The 24,475-nt window shown below is 39.9% G+C and overlaps 1 protein-coding gene across 7 annotated transcripts in view; it reads left to right on the top strand.

Moving 5' to 3' along the window:
- LOC105492069 (solute carrier family 22 member 16) overlaps positions 1–24,475 on the top strand; it is a 52,490-nt gene that overhangs the window by 4,031 nt on the left and 23,984 nt on the right. For 5 of the 7 annotated variants that reach the window (XM_011758938.2, XM_011758939.2, XM_011758943.3 and 2 more), the window contains one exon: positions 15,757–16,236. In XM_011758938.2, coding sequence (XP_011757240.1) covers positions 15,757–16,236 — 480 coding nt within the window. Of the gene's footprint in view, positions 1–13,159; positions 13,267–15,756; positions 16,237–24,475 lie in introns of those variants that run through there. The other 2 variants (XM_024796136.2, XM_011758942.2) reach the window with 2 other exon arrangements.

The raw sequence follows: 24,475 nt of genomic DNA, 5'->3' as shown, positions 1-24,475 counted from the left end.
TGGCTTGATTGGGGGCCACTTAGTGGTTGTTTTTGGGGTATAAGATATGAGAGTGAGAGAGGCAGGAGGTAAGCTTACAGTCATCTCCATGAGTGTTTTTGTATGTCATACTGCAGAGTTTGGGTATCAGAAGATTACTTTGCAGTGCAGAGGGTGGATTGGAGGGGCAGCAAGTGGGGCAAGGGGACCAGTGAAGACCTAGATAAGAGCCCAGGTGAGAGAGAAAGAGGGTCTGGACAGTGGGAGTGTGGGCAGGGAGAACCAGACGGTTTTAGCAGGCGGAGTTGATGGGACCTCTTGGCCCTAAGGCATGAAGGAGAAGTGAAAGGGACCACATGCCCCTCCTAGCCCACCCCATGCCCCATGCCCAGGATTTCTAGTTTGTGTGGGTGATGGTACCCTAAACTCAGAAAGTTACCTTCCAGGTGGGGCAGGCCTAGATACTGAGCTCAGTTTGAGATTGGTTTACCTTGAGTTCCTTGTGGGAATTCCAGGCAGAGACATCCAGTGGGAAGTTGGGTAGATAATCTGTTGCTCAGGGAAAATGCCCCCTTGTTAATATGGATCAGCTGGCCATCCAGGGCTGCAGTCCAGCTGGCCAGTGCCTTGTGGACAGATTAGGCATGCCTTGGCACCTGTTCCAGCTGTGTCTCAGCAGGGGCGTTGCTGAATACTTTTCCCTCTCCCTGGGCCCTGTAGATAGAAAACTTTTAAATTGATATATTGCATATATGCAGAAAAGTGTGCACCATAATCTACAACCTGATGAGCTGTCATACAGTGAACACACCCACGTTACCCCCGCTGAAATTATCTCCTCTTATGCCTTCTCCCAAGCTGTACTCCATCCCTGTCACCCAAGCTCACTATTCTCCTTACATCAACCATACTAAATGTTACATAACTGGGGTAAAAAGCTCGTGCCCTTTGGCTTCTTTTGTTCCACACTGTGTTTGTGAGATCCACCCATATTGTGTGTCACAGTAGTTAGTCGATTTTTATAGCTACCTAGTATTTAATGGCAAGAATATTTCACGGTTCATTCATTTACTGTCAACAGACGTTTAGACTGTCTCCAGGTTGGGCTTGTTATGAGTTGCCTTTCTTGCATTTGTCTTTTAGGGTACGGTTATGTGTCGCTTAACGACAGAGATACTTCTGAGAAGTTCATCATTAGGTGATTTTGTTGCTCTGCAAACATCACAGACTATATTTACACAAACCTGGATGGTACAGCCTGTTACACACTTAGGCTCTATGGTATAGCCCACTGCTCCTAGACTACAAACCTGTACAGCATGTTATTGTACTGAATACTGTAGGCAATTGTAACACGATGGGAAGTATTTGTGTACCTAAACATGGAAAGGGTATAGTAAAAATATGGTATTAAAATTATAATCTTGTGGGACTACTGTTGTATATGTGGTTCATCATTGACTGAAACGTCGTTTTGTGGTGTGGGGCTCTACTTGTGTGTGCATTTCGCTGGGTATATACCTAGGAGATGATGTCACAGGTGGTGCATGTGGTCAGCTGCCAGATAGTTTTGCAAAGTGCTTATAAGAAATGTCACCCTCATAGGCTATTTATTGGTTTTTCAGTTGCTCCACAACAATTGTCCAGTATTTTGAATGTCAAACCTTGTATCAGTACATAGTTTAACCAGAAAAGTAGATATCCTGGGGCAATGTTTTCATCCGTATCAGCATCTCCTAGGAAGCTTCTTAAGCTTGTAGAGGCCTTGACTCCACCTTAGACCTCCTGAATCGTGATTGCTAAGAGGGGGGCAGAAAAGACAAATCCTCGCTTCAGAGGCCTGCCAGGGTGGGTGCTGTGTTGGGGTGTGTGTGTGTGTGTGTATGTGTGTGTGCAGAAGAGAAAAAGAGACAAAGAGAGGAGAGGGGAAGAGAGAGAGAATAGTTCTGGTGATGACTGTGGGGGTCAGCTAGCTGAGGAAGAAAAAACTGAGGCCAGAAAGGTAGCGACAAACTGAAGAAGCTGGTAGGATCTGAAGACTGGACGTCTGAATGGTGCTGGAAATGGGGTCAGTGGGAAGGATGGGGGGAATAAGAGGGTAGGAGGTCATAGTCAGAACGTGAGCTTTTCAGTGGTGGAGCTGCTCCAGGTGGTGAGACTAGTTAGGGAACAAACCCAAATGCCTCAGGTAAACTATAGGCAAATTATACATGCTGCTGTTTGCAGGGGCTGTATTGTCATTTGCTGAGTTGAAATTTCAGGGATGGGAGTCAAAGAATATAAATATGTGTGTCATACATACATGATTTATGTTCTATTTCCAGTCATATTCATATGGGATTGTTATTATAGGATGCTCCTTAGGCCCTCAACAAAATTTAGTTTCAAGAGGACCTGATTTTCATGCCTCTTATTGCCATGGTGTCTAGTGGGTAGATGGTGGTCCATGACAAGCCACACTGTAATGATCTGGATGGGGTGATTCTCAGACTAGGAATGCTCCTTTAGTTAAAAACTGCATGCTACCCTTTCCCTCTGGGATGTCCTAGGAGTATCTATACTTTTATCATACTTTCACCATAATTTCTTTGACCAGTCTCCTGCCAATGGACATTTCAGTTTTCTATGTTTTGCAGTTATAGATAGTGCTGAAAATGAAATTTATAAATTCACTTTGGGATAGTTGATATCTTTGTGATGTTGACTACTGGTTACTTTTAGGGAAGTCAAGTTTTATTATTATCAAAAGTAGACAGTAACACCCATTAGTGTAATGTCTTTTAGCAAAGCAGAGACACCTAGGTGCTTGATTTTACAAAAAATTAGTGCATATGAACTGTTTTCTTAGGCAAGATTAGTTTTCCATTTTATTTACATCAGCGATTCACTAAGCAAAGATTTTTTTTTGTCTGTACAGTTCAGCTAGCTCACAAACTCTGATGTATGTTGAGATGATTAAATGAGATAATGAGTGTGAACATGCTTTAAAGTATGATCCAATGTAAGGTGTTAGTATTTATTTATTTATTTTCGAGACAGGGTCTCTCTCTGTTGCCCAGACTAGAGTGCAGTGGCGCGATCTTGACTCACTGCCACCTATGCTTCCAGGTTCCAGTGATTCTCCTGCCTCAGCCTCCTGAGTAGCTGGGACTGCAGTCGTCCACCACCATGCCTGGCTAATTTTTGTATTTATAGTAGAGATGGGGTTTCGCCATGTTGGCCAGGCTGGTCTTGAAATCCTGACCTCAAGTGATCCACCCTCCTCAGCCTCCCAAAGTGCTGGGATTATAAGCATGAGCCACTGCGCCCGGCCTAAGAGATTAGCATTATAGAATAAGCACAGTGACCAAGACAATGCTGAATAAGCTGTACATACAGCACAGGCAGGTATGAACAGAGTAGAGTGGAGAGGGGAGAATTGACTTCTGCTGTGTAAGATGAGGCCCATCTACAATCTGTGCAGTAGAAGCAGACTGGACTGCACTGTAGGGTCAAGGAGTCTCCTAAGAGAGCCATTTTTATTGACTGGAAGATGCTTCCTGAGAAAATGCCAGGGAAGGAAGAAACACCTCCTGAATGGACAAGCCTGCTTCCCAAGGGCAGGTGACCCATCAGCCATGCCAGGTGCTCACCCCCATGAGGCCACAGGCAATATAGCAACCCCAAGGCTCTGTGGTGACATGGCAACCAGTGCAGGGGCTGGGGACGAGGGATTCCGGCCTGGAGGTGTGAGGGTCAGCACCACTCATCTTCAAGCCAAGATGTTAGTCTGTGGGGTCTTTTGAGCAAGAGCAACACAAGCCTGTCTTCTCAGCCTACTCTTCCTGCCCAACCCCTCTGTCTAGGATGGACTGAGGCTGATTTCTTTTTTTCTTTCTTTATTTTTTATTTTTATTTTTATTTTTTTGAGACAGAGCCTTGCTCGCTCACCCAGGCTGGAGTGCAATGATGCGATCTTGGCTCACTGAAACCTCTGCCTCCCAGATTCAAGCAATTCTCTTGTCTCAGCCTCCTGAGTAGCTGGGACTACAGGCACGTGCCACTATGCCTGGCTAGTTTTTGGTGTTTTTAGTGGAGACAGAGTTTCAGCATGTTGGCCAGGCTTGTCTCGAACTCCTGTCCTCAGGTGATCCACCTGCCTTGGCCTCCCAAAGTGCTGGGATTACAGGCATGAACCACCATGCCCGGCCTGATTTCTGATCATTTTACTGCTGGCAGGGACATGTTAATATTTCCTGGAAAAAACAGAGCTAGCTCCCATTAGCCCATCAAGCACTGGGGCTCCAAGCTCTTCTCTTGGCTGCTCATCCCAAAGAGACCCTAAGAATAGGAATTAGTGTGTTCTCTCTCATCCTGGAGCTAGAAGAACACTACTTACTTCCCACCTGCATTTTGCTTTGTATTTTTCTTTTGTGGACTAGCTAGCTACCAGGGCCAGTGTCACAGATAGAGTTCAGTTTTGAAACTGTGGCCAACATGACCAGCCTGTGGTGTCCTGATAGCCACAAGACTTGAAATTAATTCCATTCAACCTATTATTTATCTATATGAGGTTCTATGATAAGTGAGGAGTGGTGGCTACATGCCAGCCTGGGTTATCTGTGAGGACTTGGAGAGGTCACTAGGTTGCGATAGTCTCCAAAGCAGGGTGTGTTCACCAGTGGGGGGTAGAGATGATCCCTTGGAGTGCCACCAAAAAAACACTCATTTTATATATGAATGTGTGTATAAAAGTCAATACATACAAATGGAAGTTTATATTTCCATAGACATAATATGTTAATTTAGCATTATATGAATATGTGTGTGTACATATGTTCACTTTATATGTCGACATGCACATCTGTGCACGCACACACTTTTAAAAATTTAACTGATGGGACACCCAGGCTAAATTTTTGGATACACTGGCCTATTGAACATCTCTCTTTACCAGGGTACTGAGCATGAGTCAATTTCAGCGCTGTTCATTTTCAGCCCAAGGTATTCTCTAGCATGCTATAGCCACTGCACTACACACTGTGCTGGGTGCTATGGGAGATACGAAAGTGACTTAACCACAGTTTCTGCTCTGATGAGACTTTAGCTCAACCTTTTGTAGGACTTCTGTTGTTGGTTTGGTAGAGAAATAGAAAACATTCACCTGGTGTTCTTTAAAAAAATCAACATAAATAACAGAATGGTACTTCAGCTGCATATTGTGTTCATAGAAGAGAAGGAAAAATGGGGACTAGAAAATGCATAAATGAGTGAGAATGGGAAAGGGGGAAGCAAGTAAAAAGACAGGACTGAGAGAAGCTGTCAGTGAAGGATAAAGAGACTGAAAATCGGTATTTAGGTTGGAGGGAAAAAAAAAACGTGGAGAGAGAGGAGTATGAGAGGAACAGGCTAGACCAGTAGGTCTCAAAACGTGAGAGTTCTTGTAGGTCTTTGAAGTCTGCAAGGGCAAAACTTTTTCCTAGCAATACTAAGATATTAGCTGTCTTTTAAAAAACTCTCATTCTCTCATGAAAGTACAGCAGAGTTTTCCAGAGACTAGGTGATGTGTAATAACACATCAGATTGAATGCAGACACAGACATGAGAAACCAGCTGTCTTCTATTAATGCAAGTATTAACTGTGGAACAGTGCCACTATTCTTACTAATTTTGTTTCATTTTGTTTGGAACACTATAACTATATGTTATTTAATGTTAATATCTAGTGAATTTATTAAATTTAATGAATTACTAAGCATTTAAAAATTTCTCCATTTCCAGTCCTTTTTCTTTTGCCTTAGGAATTGCATTTATTTTTATTTTTGTTATTTTATTTCATTTTAGATTCAAGGGTACATGTGTGGGTTTGTTAAATGGGTATATTGTGTAATGGTGTGGTCTGGGCTTCTAGTGAACCCATCATCCAAATAGTGAACATTGTACCCAATAGGTAATTTTTCAACCCTCATCCCTGTTCCCTCTCTTTCTTCTTTTGGAGTCCCCAGTATCTATTATTTCCATCCTTTTTTTTTTTTTTTTTTTTTTTTTTTTTTTGAGACGGAGTCTCGCTCTGTAGCCCAGGCTGGAGTGCAGTGGCCGGATCTCAGCTCACTGCAAGCTCCGCCTCCCGGGTTCACGCCATTCTCCGGCCTCAGCCTCCCGAGTAGCTGGGACTACAGGCGCTGCCACCTCGCCCGGCTATTTTTTGTATTTCTTAGTAGAGACGGGGTTTCACCGTGTTAGCCAGGATGGTCTCGATCTCCTGACCTCGTGATCCGCCCATCTCGGCCTCCCAAAGTGCTGGGATTACAGGCTTGAGCCACCGCGCCCGGCCTATTATTTCCATCTTTATGTCTATGTGTACCTGTGGTTTAGCTCCCACTTATAAGTGAGAACATGTGGTATTTAGTTTTCTGTTTCTGAGTTATTTCACGTAGGATAGTCGTTTCCAGCTCCATCCATGTTACTGCAAAGGATGTGATTTCATTCTTTTTTATGGCTGCATAGTGTTCCATGGTGTGTATATATGCCACATTTTCTTTATCCAGTTAACCATTGATGGACACTTAGGTTGATTCTTTGACTTTGTAATTGTGAATAATGCTGTGATAAACAGACAAGGGCAGGGATCTTTTTGATATAATGATTTCTTTTCCTTTGGGTAAATAACCAGTAATGGGATTGCTGTATCAAATGGTAGTTCTATTTTTGGTTGTTTGAGAAATCTTGATAATGTTTTCCATAGGGGTTGTACTAATTTATATTCCTGCTAAGAGTGTATAAGTGTTCCCTTTTCTCCACAGCCTCACCAGTATCTGTTATTTTTGACATTTTAATAATAACTATTCTGAATGGTGTGAGATGATATCTCATTGTGGCTTTAATTTGCATTTCTTTCATGATTAGTGATACTGAGCATTTTTTTCCTGTTTGTTGGCTGCTTGTATGTCTTCTTTTGGAAAGTGTCTGTTTATGTCCTTTGCCCACTTTTTAATAGGGTTATTATTATTTTTTGTATTAATTTGTTTGAGTTCCTTATGGATTCTGGATATTAGCTCTTTGTTGGATGCATAGTTTGGTTTGCAAATATTTTTCCCATTCTGTAGGTTATATACTCTATCGATTGTTTCTTTTGCTATGCAGAAGCTTTTTAGTTGAATTAATTCCCATTTGTCTATTTTTGGTTTTGTTGCATTTGCCTTTGAGGACTTGGTCATAAATTCTTTGCCTCAGCTAATGTCCGGAAAAGTTTATCCTAGGTTTTCTTCTAGTGCTTTTAGAGTGTCAGGTCTTACATTTAGGCCTTTAATTCAACCTTAGTTAATTTTTGCACATGGTGAGAGATAGGTATCCAGTTTCATTCTTCTGCATGTAGCTAGCCAGTTTTCCCAGCACCATTTATTGAATAGGGAGTCCTTTTCCCATTGCTTATTTTTGTTGATTGTTTGATGGTCAGTTGCTTGTAGGCATGTGGCTCTATTTATGGATTCTCTATTTTGTTCCATCCGCCTGTGTGTCTATTTGTGAACCAGTTCCATGCTGGTTTGGTTACTATAGCCTTGTAGTATAGTTTGAAGTCAGATAATGTGATGCCTCTGGCCTGGCTCTTTTTGCCTAGGATTGCTGTGGCTATTTGGGCTCTTTTGTGGTTCCATGTGAATTTTAGAATAGTTTTTTCTAATTCTGTTAAAAACAATGCTAACTCTATAGGAATTGCATTGAATTTGTAGATTGCCTTGGGCAGTATGGTCATTTAAATGATATCGATTCTTCTTTTTTTTTTTTTTTTTGAGACAGAGTCTTGCTCTGTCACCCAGGCTGGAGTGCAGTGGTGCGATCTCCGCTCACTGCAACCTCTGCCTCCCAGGTTCGAGCAATTCTCCTGCCTCAGCCTCCCGAGTAGCTGGGACTACAGGCGCCTGCCAACACACCCGGCTAATTTTTTGTAATTTTAGTGGAGACGGGGTTTCACCATGTTAGCCAGGATGGTCTCAATCTCCTGACCTCGTGAGCCACCTGCCTCGTCCTCCCAAAGTGTTGGGATTACAGGCATGAGCCACCGTGCCTGGCCCGATTCTTCTAATCCATGAGCATGGCATGTTTTTCCATTTTTTGTGTCACTTCTGATTTCTTTCATTAGTGTTTTGTAGTTCTCCTTTTAGAGGTCTTTTACTTCTTTGGTTAAGTGTATTCCTAGGTATTTTGTGTGTTTGTGTGGCTATAATAAATGGGATTGACTTTTTGATTTAGTTTGCAGCTTGAGTGTTGTGTAGAAATGCAACTGATTTTTGTACATTAATTTTTGTTTGTAGAAACTTTACTGAAGTTGTTTATCAAGTCTAGGAGTCTTTTGGAGGAATCTTTGGGATTTTTCTAGGTATAAGATCATGTTGTCAGGGAACAGAGATAATTTCACTTTTTTTTTTTTTTTCAATTTGGATACCTTTTGTTTCTTTCTCTTACCTAATTGCTATGTTTAGGATTTCTAGTGCTATGCTATTTAGGAGCTGTGAGAGCGAAATCCTTCTCTTGTTCTAGTTCTTAAGAGGAATGCATTTTACTTTTCCCCATTCAGTATGATGTTGGCTATGGGTTTGTTATATACAGCTCTTATTATTTGGAGGTATGTTCCTTTGATGCCTAGTTTGTTGAGTTGTTTTTTTTTTTTTTAATCATGAAGTGATGTTGGATTTTATCAAATGCTGTTTCTGCATTTATTGAGATGACCTTATGTCTCTTGTATTTAATTTTGTTTATGTGGTGAATCACATTTATTGACTTGCATATGTTGAACCATCTTGGCATCCCTAAAATAAAACCCACCTGATTGTGATGGATTATCTTTTTGATGTGCTGTTGGATTCAGTTTGTTAGTATTTTGTTGAGGATTTTTGTATCTATGTTCATCAGAGATATTGGCCTGTAGTTTTCTTCTTTTTGTTGTGTTCTTATCAGATTTTGGTATCATTATGATACTGGTTTCATAGAATGATTTATGGAGGAATTCCTCTTCCTTAATTTTCTGGAGTGGTTTCAATAATATTGGTTTCAGCTCTTCTTTGTACATCTGATAAAATTCAGCTGTGAATCCATCTGGTCCTGGGCTCTTTTCTTGTCGTAGTTGTTATATATTTTTTGTTACTGATTCAGTTTCATTACTCATTATTGGTCTGTTCAGAATTTCTATTTCTCTTGAGGGGTTGTATGCTTCCAGGAATTTATTCATGTACTCTGGGTTTTCTAGTGTGTGCACTTAGAGATGTTCATAGTAGTCTCTGATGATCCTTTGTGTTTCTGTGTTATCAGTTGTAATGTTACTTTTATCATTTCTGATTGTGCTTATCTGAATCTTCTCTTTTTCTTTGTTAATCTAGCTAGCCATCTAACAGTTTTGTTTATCTTTTCAGAGAACCAACTTTGTGTTTTGTTGATCCTTTGTATGATTTTTTTGGTTTCAATTTAACTGAGATCAAATCTGCTCTGATCTTTGTTATTCTTTTCTTCTGCTAGTTTCATGTTTGGTTTGTTCTTGATTTTCTAGTTCCTTGAGGTGTGGCATTAGCTTGTTAATTTGAGATCTGTCTTTTTGATTTAAGCAATTAATGCTATAAGCTTTCCTCTTAGCACTGCTTTTGCTGTATCCCAGAGGTTTTGGTATGTTGTGTCTGTTTTCATTCATTTCAAAACATTTTTTTAATTTCTGCCTTTATTTTATGGTTAACCCAAAAGTCATTCAAGAGTGAGTTGTTTAATTTCCATGTACTTCTGTGGTTTTGAGGGTTCCTCTTGGTATTGATTTCTAATTTTATTCCACTGTGGTCCAGGAAGATCCTGATGTGATTTTGACCTTTTCTTTTCTATTTTTTTTTTTTTTTTTTGCATTTATTGAGACTTGCTTTGTGGGCAAGCATATGGTGAATTTTAGAGAATGTTTTATGCACAGATGAGAAAAATATATATTCTGTGGTTGTTGGATGGAATGTTCTGTAGGCGTCTCTTAGTCCATTTGGTCAAGTTTGCATAATCAAAGCAACAGATCAAGCTCAATGATCTGTCATCATTGACAGCTTATTCGTGTCAATATGGTATTGAAGTTCCTTTTATATGACTCTTTTATATGACTGTCTATCTCTTTTTGTAAGTCTAGTAGTATTTGTTTTATAAATCTGGGTGCTCTGATACTGGGTACATATATATTTAGGATAGTTAAATCTTTTTGTTGAATTAGACCCTGTATCATTAGATAATGCTATTCTTTGTCTTTTTAACTGTTGTTACTTTAGAGACTGTTTTATCTCATATAAAAAGAGCAACTCCTGCTCCTTCTTGTTTTCTATTTGCATGACACATCTTTTTACACCCCTTTACTTTAGGCTATGGGTATCTTTACATATTAGGTGGTCTCTTGTAGGTAGCAGATTGTTGGGTCTTTTTTTAAAAAAAATCCATTTTGCTGAACTATATCCTCTAAGTGGAACATTGAGGCTGTTTACATTTAAGGTTAATAATAATATGTGAGGTTTTGTTCCCGTCAGAGTTTTGTTAGCTAGTTGCTCTGTAGTCTCAATTGTGTAATTGCTTTATGGGATCTGTGAACTTTGTACTTATATGTGATTTTATGGTGGCAAGTATTGTCCTTTCATTTCCATGGTTATAACTTTTTTAAGCATTTCTTATAGAACTGGTCAAGTGGTGATTAATTCCCTTAGAGTTTGCTTGTCTGGGAAATACTTTATTTCTCCTTGCTTTATGAGGCTTATTTGGCAGGATAAAACATTTTTGGCAGGCTTTTTTTTTTTTTTCTTTCTTTAAGAAAGCTAAAAATAGGCCCCCTAGGCCCCCAATCTGTTCTGGCTTGTAAGATTTCCACTGAGAAGTGTCATTAGTCTGATAGGATTTCTTTTATGGGTGATCTGATGCTTCCCTCCAGATGCCTTCAAGATTTTTTTCTTTAGCATTAAACTTGGATAGTATGATGACTCTATGCCTTGGTGACATTCATCTTTTATAGCATCTCCCAGATATTCTCTGAATTTCTTGCATCTCAATGTCTACTTCTATAGCAAGATCAAGGAAATTTTCCTGAATTATTCTCTTAAATATAATTGCTTACTTTTTCTTCTTCTCTCTCAGGATTACATATAAATTATACATTTGGTCCCTTTACATAATTGCATATTTCTCAAAGACTTTGTTCATTAAAAGAATTCTTTTTTCTGTATTTTTGTTTTACTTGTTTAAACAGAAAGAGTGGTCTTCAAGCTCTGAAATTATCTTTTCTGCTTGGTCTAGTCTTTTACTATAGTTAAAGTTTAATATATCTATCTTATCTTTCATATCCTAAGTTTTTGGGGGTTGATTTTCAACTTTCTTTTGCATCTCGGTGAGCTTTCTTACAATCCATATTTTGAATCCTTTATCTGTCATTTCAGAATTTTCATTTTAGTCAAGATCCATTGCTAGAGAGCTAGTGTGATCCTTTGGAGGTGTCAAAACACTTTGTCTTTTTGGATAGCCAGAGTTTTTATGCTGATTCTTTCTCATCTGAAGGAGCCTGGTATACTTTGGTTCTGTGTTCCACCTAAATCTCATCTTTTAACTCCCATAATTCCCATGTGTTGTGGGAGGCACATGGTGGGAGATGACTGAATCATGGGGGCAGGTATTTCCCATGCTGTTCTTATGATAGTAAATGTGTCTCACAAGATCTGATAGTTTTAAAAATGGGAGTTTCTTTGCACAAACTCTCTCTTTGCCTGCTGTCATCCACATAAGATGTGACTTGCTCCTCCTTGCCTTCTGCCGTGATTGTGAGACCTCCCCAGCCTTGTGGAACTGTAAGTCGAATAAACCTCTTTCTTTTGTAAATTGCCCAGTCTTGGTATGTCTCTATCAACAGTGTGAAAATGGACAAATGTTGAGCTGTTGCTTCCTATTTTTTAATTTGCCAACATTTGAATGAGACTTTTAAAGTTTGTATTCTTTTTTCCCTTGAGGGTGTGGCTGTAGTATATATTGTGTATGATTGTTTGGCTTTGTTTCTGGGGGCTTTCAGGGGACCAAGGGTCTCTATGGGTTCCTTGGTTATGGATATCATTTGTGTGGTTGCTTTCCCAGATACTGCTTGTTGTAGTGATGTGTAGGGTGTATGAGCTGACACAGTATCTTCTGTAGGGCTAGGAGTGTGGAGGTCTCAAGAAGCTTATCTCATATACTAGCACTGCACTCTTCTGACAGCAGGTTTTTTGTTTGATGATGCAGTTCAGTCTCTAGTCCAGTAAGTGTCGCTTAAGGGTAAGAAGAGCTAGCTCACCCTCAGGTCATCTGATGGTGAGTGGAAACCCCTGCCTTGATGGGTGTGCTGAGGTCTTAGGGGTAGGGGCCAGCAGGGGGCTGCACCAGTTCCTCATCCTGGGGCAGGCAGGAACATGATTCACTACCTATCATGTCCCTTTCACAGCACTTGTAACCCTCAGTTCATATAAACACTGTCCTTTGGCTCCTGGCCACTCCTGAGGTCTGTGAGAATGTTTCTATTGTGGCTACCACCAAAATGGCCTTGGGTCAGAGCCTCTTTTCCCAGTCCAGAACAGTCAGCTCTGTGACTTGTCTGTCCTCTATTGCAGGGACATTGCTACTTTGTGTAGGGAGCGGGAGATGGGCCCTGTTTTTTCTGAAAGACGAGGCAGTACCACCTCACTTTCAGTGGGGATGCAGCCACTGTGAAAAGTGCTAGAAAGCCTTTCTTCAATTGCATGAGTGCCAGCTCCCAGCAGGGAAAGTTTCTGCTGCATCTACAACAGTGAATGGGTGGAGTAGGAAATAGTCCCCTCTCCATGTCCCTTCCAAGCTACTACTACTGCCCCTTTCAGAAATTGGTGCTGTCCCTGCATTTCCTTTGTCCCAAGGAGCACTTTGGTGGGCTGTGCTCCCTGCTCCCCTAGAAGCAACCTGCACTGAGGGCTAGATTTCTGGGGTTCCTGCAGCTCCCCGGGTCCTGCCAGTCCCCCATGGTTGCCAAAGTCAGAGTGATTGTGGGGTATGTTTCTGGGGTATCTGGTGATACAACATCACAAAGGCTGAGGTTGCTTGGGCAGGGCGGTGGCTCAGAACAGGTGCACAACCAGTATGGTGCCCACCATCTCAGTTCAGGCCTGAGGGGAGTGCCAGCACACCTGCCTGAGTTGGTCACCTGGTATTCTATTCTCAGGAAGTTCCCAATTCACCACTGACAGCATTGCCCAGGGTCACGAAGGCAGACGGGGCTCTCCCACAATTTGGTATTCAGCAGTTTGTTATGGGGGTGAGGTGAGAAGGGATGCACACCTATCTACCCTTTCTGTAAGACTCCAGGCTCCTCAGGGGTCAGTCTGTGCCAGATTCTTTCTGTTTTCCTTTTCTCTGCCCCAGCTTCTAACTTTGGGCTCCCTGGAAGATCCTGGCTCTCTTTCCTCCTCTCCTTCTCCATTTTAATTTCTAATACATAAATGGAGATAAATATGATCCACATAAAGAAAGGCCTTTTGGAATCTTCAAAACTTGTAAAAATATAGAGGCTCCTGAGACCAAAAAGTGTGGGAACTGCTGAGCTGAGGGATAGTCAGAAGCATCTTCCAGTGAGAGGGAGCATCAGGATGCAGTGGGGTGGGCAGGTCTGCAAAGGAAGAAGGGTGATGGAGATTGCATATGTCAGTGGTGCAATTTGACCTCAGTTTGATCTGACAGGACCTATCTCCTACCTTCTATTTTAATGGTTTTATGGGAATGTTGGTGATTGCCTGAACTGATTCCGTTTTCAATCTAAATAATTAAGTTACCTGTTCAAAGGTCTGCTATACTTCTTAATTTCAGGGGTTGGAATTTTGTGGGGTAATCCAAATTTTATCTGTTCTATCCTGTTGTCCTGTGGGCATAATTGTCCTTATGAGGCAATGTTTTATTTCAGAAAATATGTCGCTGTTGGTTTGAGTCTATAAATTTGGAGACTGTATTTTTTAAAATTTTAAATAAACTTTTTATTTTTTGATCATTTTAGATTTATGGAAAAGTTACACAGATAGTACAGCATCCCCATATGACCCTCACCCAGTTTCCCCTATTGTTAACATCTTACATTACCATAACATATTTGTCAAAACTAAGAAACTAATATTAATACATTACTATTAACTAACTATATACTTCATTTGAATTTCACCAGTTTTTCCAAGTGTCCTCTTCCTGTTCCAGGATCCGGTCCCAGAGCACCACACTACATTTAATTGTCTATAGCAGTTTCTCAATCTTTCTTTATTTTTTATGACCTTGACAGTCTTTAGGTGTATTGGCCAGGTAACCTATAGATGACTCCCAATCTGGGGTCTTTTTTAAATTACTAAACTAGGGTTATGGTTTTTGGAAAGAAAACAACAGAGATGAAGTGCCCTTCTCATCAGATCATAGCAGGGATACAGCATATCCACATGACGTCACTGGGGATGTTAACCTTCATCACTTGGTGACATTAGTGTTTGCCAAGTTTCTAGGTTTCCCCACTATAAAGTTACTATTTTTCCTCTTTTCCTGCTTTGTTTTTTAGAAACAAGTCACTAAGCCTAGCCCACGCTCTAGGAGCAAATTGCGGGAATTAAACTCTACTTCCAGGAAAGAAGGAATGTCTATAGATAGTAATTGAATTCTAATGTAAGAAAGATTGGTCTCCTCTCTCCCTTTTATTTTTTCATTCATTTATTTATATGAGTATGGTGTATTGTATTTGTCAAGCTTCTCCAGAGAAAGAGAACCAATAGGATACACACACAGACACATACACACACACACAAACACCACACATACGTACATATATATGAGATTTATTATAGGAATTGGCTCACATGGTTATAAAGGCTAAGAAGTCTCATGACTTGCTGTCTGCAAGCTGAAGAACTAGGAAACCTAGTGGTGTAATTCAGTCCCAGACTGAAGGCCTGGTGTAAGCCTTGGTCTAATTCCAAAAGTCCAAGAACCAGGAGCTCTGATGTTTGAGAGCTGGAGAATATGGATGTCCCAGCTCAAGCAGAGAACAAATTTGCTCTTCCTTCACCTTTTTGTTCTATTGAAGCCCTCAAGCGATTGGAGGATGCCCACCTCAACTGGTGAGGGTGATATTCTCTACTCAGTCTACTAGTCTGCTAATCTCTTCCAGAGATACTCTCGCAGACACACCCAGAAATAATGTTTTGCCAGCTATCTGGGCTTCCCTTAACCCAGTCAAGTTAACACATAAAATTAACCACACAGTATGGATTCATATATATTTATTTTATGCTTTGGGATATATTATGCCATTTATGTTGTTGCTCAAATTGTTTCAGCTTGCAACTGACCATTGGGAACTTTTTCAGATTGCTACCTGGGCCCCTTTCATATGCCCTTATCCTTTTGTTTTTTGAGTATTTCCTTACTTTCTGGTATTATAAGATATTCTGGGCTTATTTTGTATTTTTCTTGTCCTGGCTTTAGAATCAGCCACTTTTTCTGGCTTCTCTCACTGGAGAATGGTATTTAGAAACTAAGATCTGGGCAATGGGTGTGCTTGTTGCTATTGGGATGTCATTGCTTCTAGGCCTTCTCAGTAGATGGAGCTAGGTAATATATGTATATATTCTAACTCACAGATATAAATATATCTATAATTATTTCTATATTTATCCATTTACATATATGTTAAGATAAACATGGTGGAGACCCTTCGAATTTGCTTATGTTCCTTTTCAGCCTATAGACCAGATATAATAATTAGCTTTCCTTCTCTTGCAGATTCCAGAGAGTCCTCTATTTCATATGTGCCTTCCAGAACATCTCTTGTGGTATTCACTACTTGGCTTCCGTGTTCATGGGAGTCACCCCTCGTCATGTCTGCAGGCCCCCAGGCAATGTGAGTTTGGTTGTTTTCCACAATCACTCTAATTGGAGTTTGGAGGACACCGGGGCCCTGTTGTCTTCAGGCCAGAAAGATTATGTTATGGTGCAGTTGCAGAATGGTGAGATCTGGGAGCTCTCGAGGTGTAGCAGAAACAAGAGGGAGAACACATCAAGTTTGGACTATGAATACACTGGCAGTAAGAAAGAGTTTCCTTGTGTGGATGGCTACATATATGACCAGAACACGTGGAAAAGCACTGCAGTGACCCAGTGGAACCTGGTCTGTGACCGAAAATGGCTCGCAATGCTGATCCAGCCCCTATTTATGTTTGGAGTCCTACTGGGATCGGTGACTTTTGGCTACTTTTCTGACAGGTAAAATCAAATATTTAGGATTGTTGCATTAGTGTAGGGTTTATTTTCCTATCTGATTTTCTTGGGAGACAAGGAATTATGTTTAAAACTTGTCATTTTTATACTTCCTGTCTAAATTCCTACCTCTATGCTGATCCATTATTTAGGGATGTATAATGATAAGGATAGGCTCTGAAGACAGTATACCTGGATCCAAATCCTGGTTCTACCACTTATTAACTGTGAACCCTAGGCAAATTGCCTAACTTACCTGCATTTCAGAATCTTTGTCTATTAGCTGGTGATAAAAAATATTATCACTTACTTCAAAGGATTATTGCAAAGTTAATACAGAACAAAAGTACCCTGGGCATATAACCACTCAATAGATACTTTGAATATTTTCTTCTCTTTCAATAGACTTACTTTTTAATAGGAGTAGCCTGATTCTAAGCAGTATATCTGTAAAATTATGGGCTTGATATAACAGCCTCTTTTAGTCTTTTTGTGCTGCTGTAACAAAATACCACAGACTGGGTAATTTACAAACAATAGAAATAGAACTATTTCTCATAGTTCTGGCAGTTGGGAAGCCCAAGATAAGGTGCCAGCAGCATTGCTGTTGGGGAAGGCTGTTGTTTGCTTTCAAGATGATGCCTTATTGCTGCATCCTCTGGAGGGGATGAATGCAGTGTCCTCACATGGAAGAAGGGGTGGAAGGGCAAGAGAGTGCTCGCTTCAACCTTGAGCTCTTTAGTAAAGGTGCTAAGGGCCCTGCTGTCGTGACTTTATCACCTCCCAAGGCCACCCCTCTTAATACTCTTGCGCTGGAGATTAAGTTTCAACATGAATTTTGGAGGGAATACTATCATTCAAAGCATAACCTGGCCATATATTTTTAAAATTTACATTAAAATGAATATGTAATTCTTAAAATAAACAAAGTTTTTATCGCTGTATGAACATGGACTACACCAAAGCACAGAGATGAACTTATTGGGTCTCCATAGTTGTGGATTTTACAAGCATGTGGTGGGCATTGAGTAGCTAAAGACAACAGCTTAGATCGGAAATCCCTGCTCTTGAGATATACCAGTCTAATGGGGCTGATAAACATGTCAAAAGAAAAATCATAGGGCTTTGTCATGGGCAGGACCATACCGCTCATAGTATGTTCAAAGGTACTAGGTATTAGTGTTTTCATTCAGCAAGCTGTTACACAAATTATCACTTGGGCCTTTTCTGTAGAAATGTGTTCACTGCTTGACTCTTGAAACTCAAAATATTTGCAACTACATGTATGAAATGTACTAAAATACATTTGCTGTATGACAAAAATGGAATATAAATAATGCTTATAACAAGGTCAGAGTACAAAATACATTAACTGAAAATAAATTTAGTTCCTTTGTCTGAACTTGGTATAGTTATATAGACATATATTGAACACTTACAATCACTTTGATAGATGCAGAGATGTATATATGTATAATAATATATAAATAAAAATATATTAGTGAAATTATACATATATTTCACTGAAATATATGTAGTATATAAATAAATATATATTACACTGAAATATATGTAATATATAAGTAAATATATATTATTATTATTAAATATATATTATTATATATAAATATATTACATATATTTCAGTGAAATATATATAAAATATATATTTATATATATAATTATATATAAAATTTATATATAAAATATATATTTCACTGAAATATATGTATATAATATATATATATGAAAGCAAGTTTATTAAGAAAGTAAAGGAATAAAGAAGGGCCACTCCATAGGCAGAGCAGCCACGATGTATATTTTTAAAAGTCCTTGAGAATTTGCAAACCGTTAACTGGTATTCATTTGGATGTGTAGCTTGAATTCAAATGACTTGGGAGCTCCAGAAAAACCGTCAGCTAAAAAATTGGTTTGACATGGTCCATGACTCCCAGTGTCTGTATTCTCTCAGAGGAACTTGTTGAAAGAGACAGCCTCCTTGCACTTCTTGTAGTCTTCTACACTTCTTGCTGGATGTGCCAAGATGGCAAGTCCCTGACCACTTTTTCCTCTGGGTCATTTCTCAGAGCTGTCTATGCAGCCAGTACCTTAAAAGATGAGTGCTATGGTTTAGATATGATTTGTCTGTTCCCACCAAAGCTCATGTTGAAATGTGATCCCCAGTGTGGCGGTGTTGGGAGGTGAGGCCTAGTGGGAGGTGTTTGGGCTATGGGGCGAATCCCTCATGAATGCATTGGTGCTGTTCTCATGGCAGTGAGTGAATGAGTTCTGGCTGTCACAAGACTGGATTAATTCTCACAGGAATTGATTAGTTCCTGCAAGAGTGGATTGTTTTAAAGTGAGGACGCCCCTCAGGTTTCTCCCTGTTTACATGTGTCTGCTTTACCTTTGACCTTCTCTGCCATGTTGTGATGTAGCATGAAAGCCCTTGCAGGAAGCCAGTACCCTTGATCTTCCCAGCCTGCAGAACTATGAGCTAAATAAACCTCTTTTCTTTATAAATTATCCAATATCAGGTGTTCTTTTATAGCAACATAAAATTAACTGATATGATGAGATAATGTCCCCTCTCTGCCCCAAAGAGTAGGCTTCCTAACTGCTTGCTACAAAACCAGTGAATTCCCCACATGCAGTGTTCCCCCTCTCTAATTCAACCCACTATCTGTGAAGTGTCATCTGGTTTATTGTGGGACTTGGGGATTAGAGGAACTGAGACAAAGATGCTGCTGCCCTGCTGCTTGCTACTGAAGTAAGTAATGAAGTTCTTTGTTTCTGACCCAACCATCTTGTGTTTTTGCCAGCAGCCCTTAAACAGTACAGATTAATGTATTAACTTAGAGTAAAATAAAATTTAATACTCTTTGTTTACCCTCATCTTGGGCTTGAGAGGATTCTCATAAATTATTTTTCAAGGTGAATAAGTAGCTCAGTGAAAACCAAAACACATGGGTAAAAGGGACCATGAGTGAGAATCAGCAGAAACAACTGGCAGCAGAAGCAGACTTCTGCACAAAAACTTCAAATGCTAGAATTATCAGGCATAAATAACTATTTTTAAAGAAATAGAAGACAAGCTTAAAAATATTGATGGGCCAGGCGCGGTGGCTCAAGCCTGTAATCCCAGCACTTTGGGAGGCCGAGGCGGGTGGATCACGAGGTCAGGAGATCGAGACCATCCTGGCTAACATGGTGAAACCCCGTCTCTACTAAAAATACAAAAAGCTAGCCGGGCGTGGTGGCGGGCGCCTGTAGTCCCAGCTACTCGGAGGCTGAGGCAGGAGAATGGCGTGAACCTGGGAGGCGGAGCTTGCAGTGAGCCGAGATCGCGCCACTGCACTCCAGCCTGGGTGACACAGCGCGAGACTCCGTCTCAAAAAAAAAAAATAATAATTAAAAAAAAAATATTGATGAAAACTGCACATTGTATTAAAACTGACATAAAATTGAAGAATACCTAGGACATCTACAGATAAAAAGTGAAATAGGTGAATAATAAATCACCTGGATAGTTTTAACAACCTGTCTTGCACAGCTACAAAAAAATCCATGAAATGGATGATAACTCAGAAAAAGTTATCAATATTAAAGCTCAGAGAGACAAAGAGGTGGGAAATATGAGAGATTAAAATTCATGGAGGCTGAAAAGGGAAAAGATCTGAAATTTATTTAATATTAGAAACTAATCAATGGTGTTTACCACATTAACATATTAGAGAACAAAATTCATACGATCAACTCAATACTCATAGGAAAAGCATTTGATGAATTTCAAAATCCATTCATGATAAAAACTGAAAGTAGAAGAATGCCTTTAACCTGATAAAAGTTTTCTACAATAAGGTTTACCATGAATATCCTAATTGTGAAGTTTAAAATATTAATTAATTTCTTTTTTCTTTCTTTCTTTGTTTTTTTTTTTTTTTTTTTTTTTTTTTTTTTTTTTTTTTTTAGACAGGGTTTTGCTATGTTGCCAAGGCTGTTCTTGAACTCCTGGGCTCAAACAATTCTCCTGCCTCAGCCCTCCCAAATAGATGGTATTACAGGCATGCACTACTGCACCCAGCTCTTAATTCTGAAATGTTAAAAACTTTTCCTTTGAAATTAGGAACAGACAAGGATGTATGAAATACGTCTTCTACTTAGCATTGTATTGGATAGTCTAGCCAGTGCTATAAGGAAAAAGAGAGAGAAAGAGGGAGAAGGAAAGGAAGCAAGGAAGGAATAATGATTGGAAAGGAGAAATAAAAAGTCATTATTTGTAGTCATTACAATTTTGTATGAAAAAGTCCTACATGTGAGTTGTTAGAATTAATGAGCATTTAAAATTAATTATATTTCTATATACCAGTAACAAATAAAAAATTTTTTAAAATGTCATTGCAGAAGCCTAAAAATATGAAATATAAATGGTTAAATATAGCAAATAGTGAGGAAGGCCCTCTGTGGAGAAAATTATAAACTTTAAGAATCAGATCATTGAAGTAAATAGATATATCACTAGACAAACAGATTGAGGCTCCTTCAGAGGCTCCTGGAATAGACTTGTGCATTCATAAACCTAAGTATAGACACATAAGGCATTGTATATTAACAGGAAAAGGATCAATCAATAAGTGGTGCTGGGACAGATGTCTAGCCATATAGAAGGAAATACAATTGGATTCATTTTCTAACATTTTACAGTACAATAGTTCCAGAAGGACTAAATGTGCATATGTGAAAAAGCAAAACTATACAACTTTAGGAAAATAGTTTAGGAGAATATTTTCAGAACGTAATGGAAGGAAGGATGATTTTTTAAAACACAAAAAGCATTGACTATGAAAGAAAAGAGGGATAAATTTGACTTCGTTACAAGAATTTTTGCCCACCAAAAGACACCATTAAAAGAGGAAAGATATGAATGTGCACACACAAGAGAGAGAAAATATTTGCTTTACATATAACTAAATTATTAGTGTCCAGAATAATCAAAGGATTGTTGCTTACATCAATGGAAAAAAGACAACCCAATAGAAAAATGGGAAAAAGATTTTAAGTCACTTCATAGAAAAGAAAATCCAAATGGCTAATGAAAAGATGAACTGTCAGTGATATATAATCACACCATTTACTTTTGACCAGTTGTCAGAAGTCAAAAGTTTTGTAATGCTAAGTGTTGGCGAGGACATGGAGTAATAGGATCTCTCATCCTGCTGGTGTGAATGCAAATTAAGAATCCAAGTTGGGTTAACCTTGAAGACTGATTTGGTATCATATAGAGTTGGTGATGTGCACAGGCACATGCTCTGGGGCATATACCCTGAGCATGCTCTTGCAAAGGTCCACAGAGGTACATGCATAAAAGTGCTCCCACAACATTGTTCCTAACAGCCCTGCACTCTGAACAACCCAGATGCCTTTCAGTCGTCTCATGGACACATGTATTATAATATATTCTTACAGTAGGATATGTAGGCATAAAAATGAATGAGCCACAGCTACATGAAACAACATAGATGAATCTCCTATACATAATGTTTGGTAAAGGAAGCAAGTCACAAAATAATACATGTGGTATTATCCTGTTATAGAAAATTTAAAATCATAATAGCAAAACTAACCTATACTGTTTATAAACAGTAATCTGTATTGTTTAGCATTGCTTATAAAAGTTGTAAAGTGAAACAAAAAACAAGAGATTGTCACCAAAATTAGAAAAATGTTTCCTCCTAGAAAGGGGAAGGGGATTTGTAGTCACAAGAGAGTTGCAAGAAGCTATCAGGAGGCTGGCAATCATCTCTTTCTTGCCTTGGGTTGTGATTTCTAGACATTTGACTTTTTATTATTCTTGAAGTTGTATATATTTTATGCATCGTTATATATGTATAAAATATTATAATAAAAAATCAAAGAAATAAGATCTGATTCCACCCTTAAGGCGCTAACAGTGGAGAATATAGACTTTTAAACAGGTAATTTCAATGAAATGTGGTAAATGCTTTTCTTTTTCTTTTTCTTTTCTTTTTGAGAAGGAGTCTAGCTCTGTTGCCCAGGCTGGTGTGCAGTGGTGTGATCTTGGATTACTGCAATCTCTGCCTCTCAGATTCAAGTGATTCTCCTGCCCCAGCCTCCCGAGTAGCTGGGACTACAGGCATGTGCCACCAAACCTGGCTAATTTTTGTATTTTTAGTAGAATAGGGGTTTCACCATGTTGGCCAAGCTGGTCTTGAACTCCTGACCTCAAGTGATCTGCCTGCCTTGGCCTCCCAAATTGCTGGGATTATAGGCATGAGCCACGATGCCCAGCCAGTAAATGCTTTTAAAATAATAAAAACTCACATTTATGAGCACTTTATTATACACTAGGTACTATTCTAAATGTCTTATATATCATCTCATTTAATTATTTAAAGAAGTCTGAGAGATAGACACTATTGTCCCCTCCCTATTTTTTTTTTTTTTTTTTTGAGACGGAGTCTTGCTCTGTGCCCCAGGCTGGAGTGCAGTGGCCCGATCTTGGCTCACTGCAAGCTCCGCCCCCCCGAGTTGACGCCATTTTCCTGCCTCAGCCTCCCGAGTAGCTGGGACTACAGGCACCCGCCACCTCGCCCGGCTAGTTTTCTTGTATTTTTAGTAGAGACGGGGTTTCACCGTGTTAGCCAGGATGGTCTCGATCTCCTGACCTCGTGATCCGCCCGCCTCGGCCTCCCCAAGTGCTGGGATTACAGGCTTGAGCCACCGCGCCCGGCCCCCCCCCCCCTTTTTTTAACCAATAAGGAAGAGAAAGCATAGAAAGTTCACATGGAAAATAAGGGATGGAGCTGGGATTTGAGCCCAGGCCAGCATCCCCAACTACTGCATCACACTATTTCTGAATTTCTGCTATGAGACCCCAAGGGATGATCAATGGAAGTTGTCAGATAGAGAAGGCCCCCAAGGGAAAGGAATAGCTTTGTGTCATGAAACAACCTGGCATGTTCAGAGAATTGTGGGAAAGTCAGTGTGGCAGAAGTAGAGAAGGGCAGATTGTTAAAGGAAATGACAAGAGACAAAACCACGATGGGGATTATTTCATTTCTAGGAAGTGTGGGAGGTGTACTGGTGTGCGGTTAGGAAGACCAGCTGGGAAGCTATTGGGATGAATTATGTAAGAAATGGTGAAGACTTGAGTGAAAACGGGAAAAACAGGGAGGAAAAGATGAAGACATATTTGGGAGGCATTTCTAAACTGACAAAATTTGATGACCAATATGCAGGAGGGTGCGGAGGAATGTATTAAGGTTTAGAAGCCTGATGGAAGGGGATTTTGCTAACCAGTTCAGGACATATTAAGGAGAGAGCAGCTTTAGAAGAGAAGGGAACACATTTGGATATATTCCAATGAGCTTGTCCTATCCCTATATTAAGAAAAACAAAGTGAAGATGTATTCAAAGTTAATACCAATTACAACAGCAATAAGAGATTGCAGCTCTACAGGACATTAAAGTGGAGAAGAGCAACTGGGGCCAGATGGTGGGTGGGGAGTTAATAGCCTATACTTAGGAATCCAAGCCAGGGAAGTGGATGAAATTGCAAGGGCAGAGTGTGCAGCAGAGGACTTTAGGGAGTGCCAGCATTGAGGCAGGTGGGTCATCAAGGAGGTACAAGCTGAACCAGATGAGTGGGATATTTCGCAAGCCAAGGGTAGGCACAGTCAGTGGCACTAGAGAGGACAGCCAGAAAGGACCAGGAGAGGCAACGTGCAGGTCCCTGGTGACTGCAAAGTGAGCTCAGAAAAGCTGGTTGCACCTGGTCATCATTGGCTGAGGAAACAAGTAGGAGTTGAGGAAAGAAATATTCCCTTCCGATAAATCTGTCAAGGGAGGAAATGCAAGGTGGCTAAAGGAACAATGGAGTCAAGAGAAGATTCTTGTCTTTGGTTGGAGGTGATGAAAACTGAATGGAAGAAGTCAAAGGAGAGGGAAAAACAAAGGAAAAAGAAGTGATGGGTTTCAGAGGAAGTGGGAAGAGGCACAATCCAATACAGAGATTGCAAAATGATATTTGGAGAGAAAGGGGCATGTGTCTTCAGAGAGGCAGGAAGAGAAGGCTGAATGCAAATGCAGTTCGTGTTGGTAAGTGGACAGAGCAGGAAGTTGTGGGGCTTCCTCTCTGATGGTTTCTGTTCTCTGCAGGAGATGGCCATTCATCTACTGAGAGAGAATACACTGGAGGTGGGAGAGAAGGTCAGGCAGTGATAGG

The sequence above is a fragment of the Macaca nemestrina genome, chromosome 5 (genome assembly GCF_043159975.1).
Source record: "Macaca nemestrina isolate mMacNem1 chromosome 5, mMacNem.hap1, whole genome shotgun sequence".
Lineage (NCBI taxonomy): Eukaryota > Metazoa > Chordata > Mammalia > Primates > Cercopithecidae > Macaca > Macaca nemestrina.
This window is presented reverse-complemented; position numbering and strand designations above follow the sequence as displayed.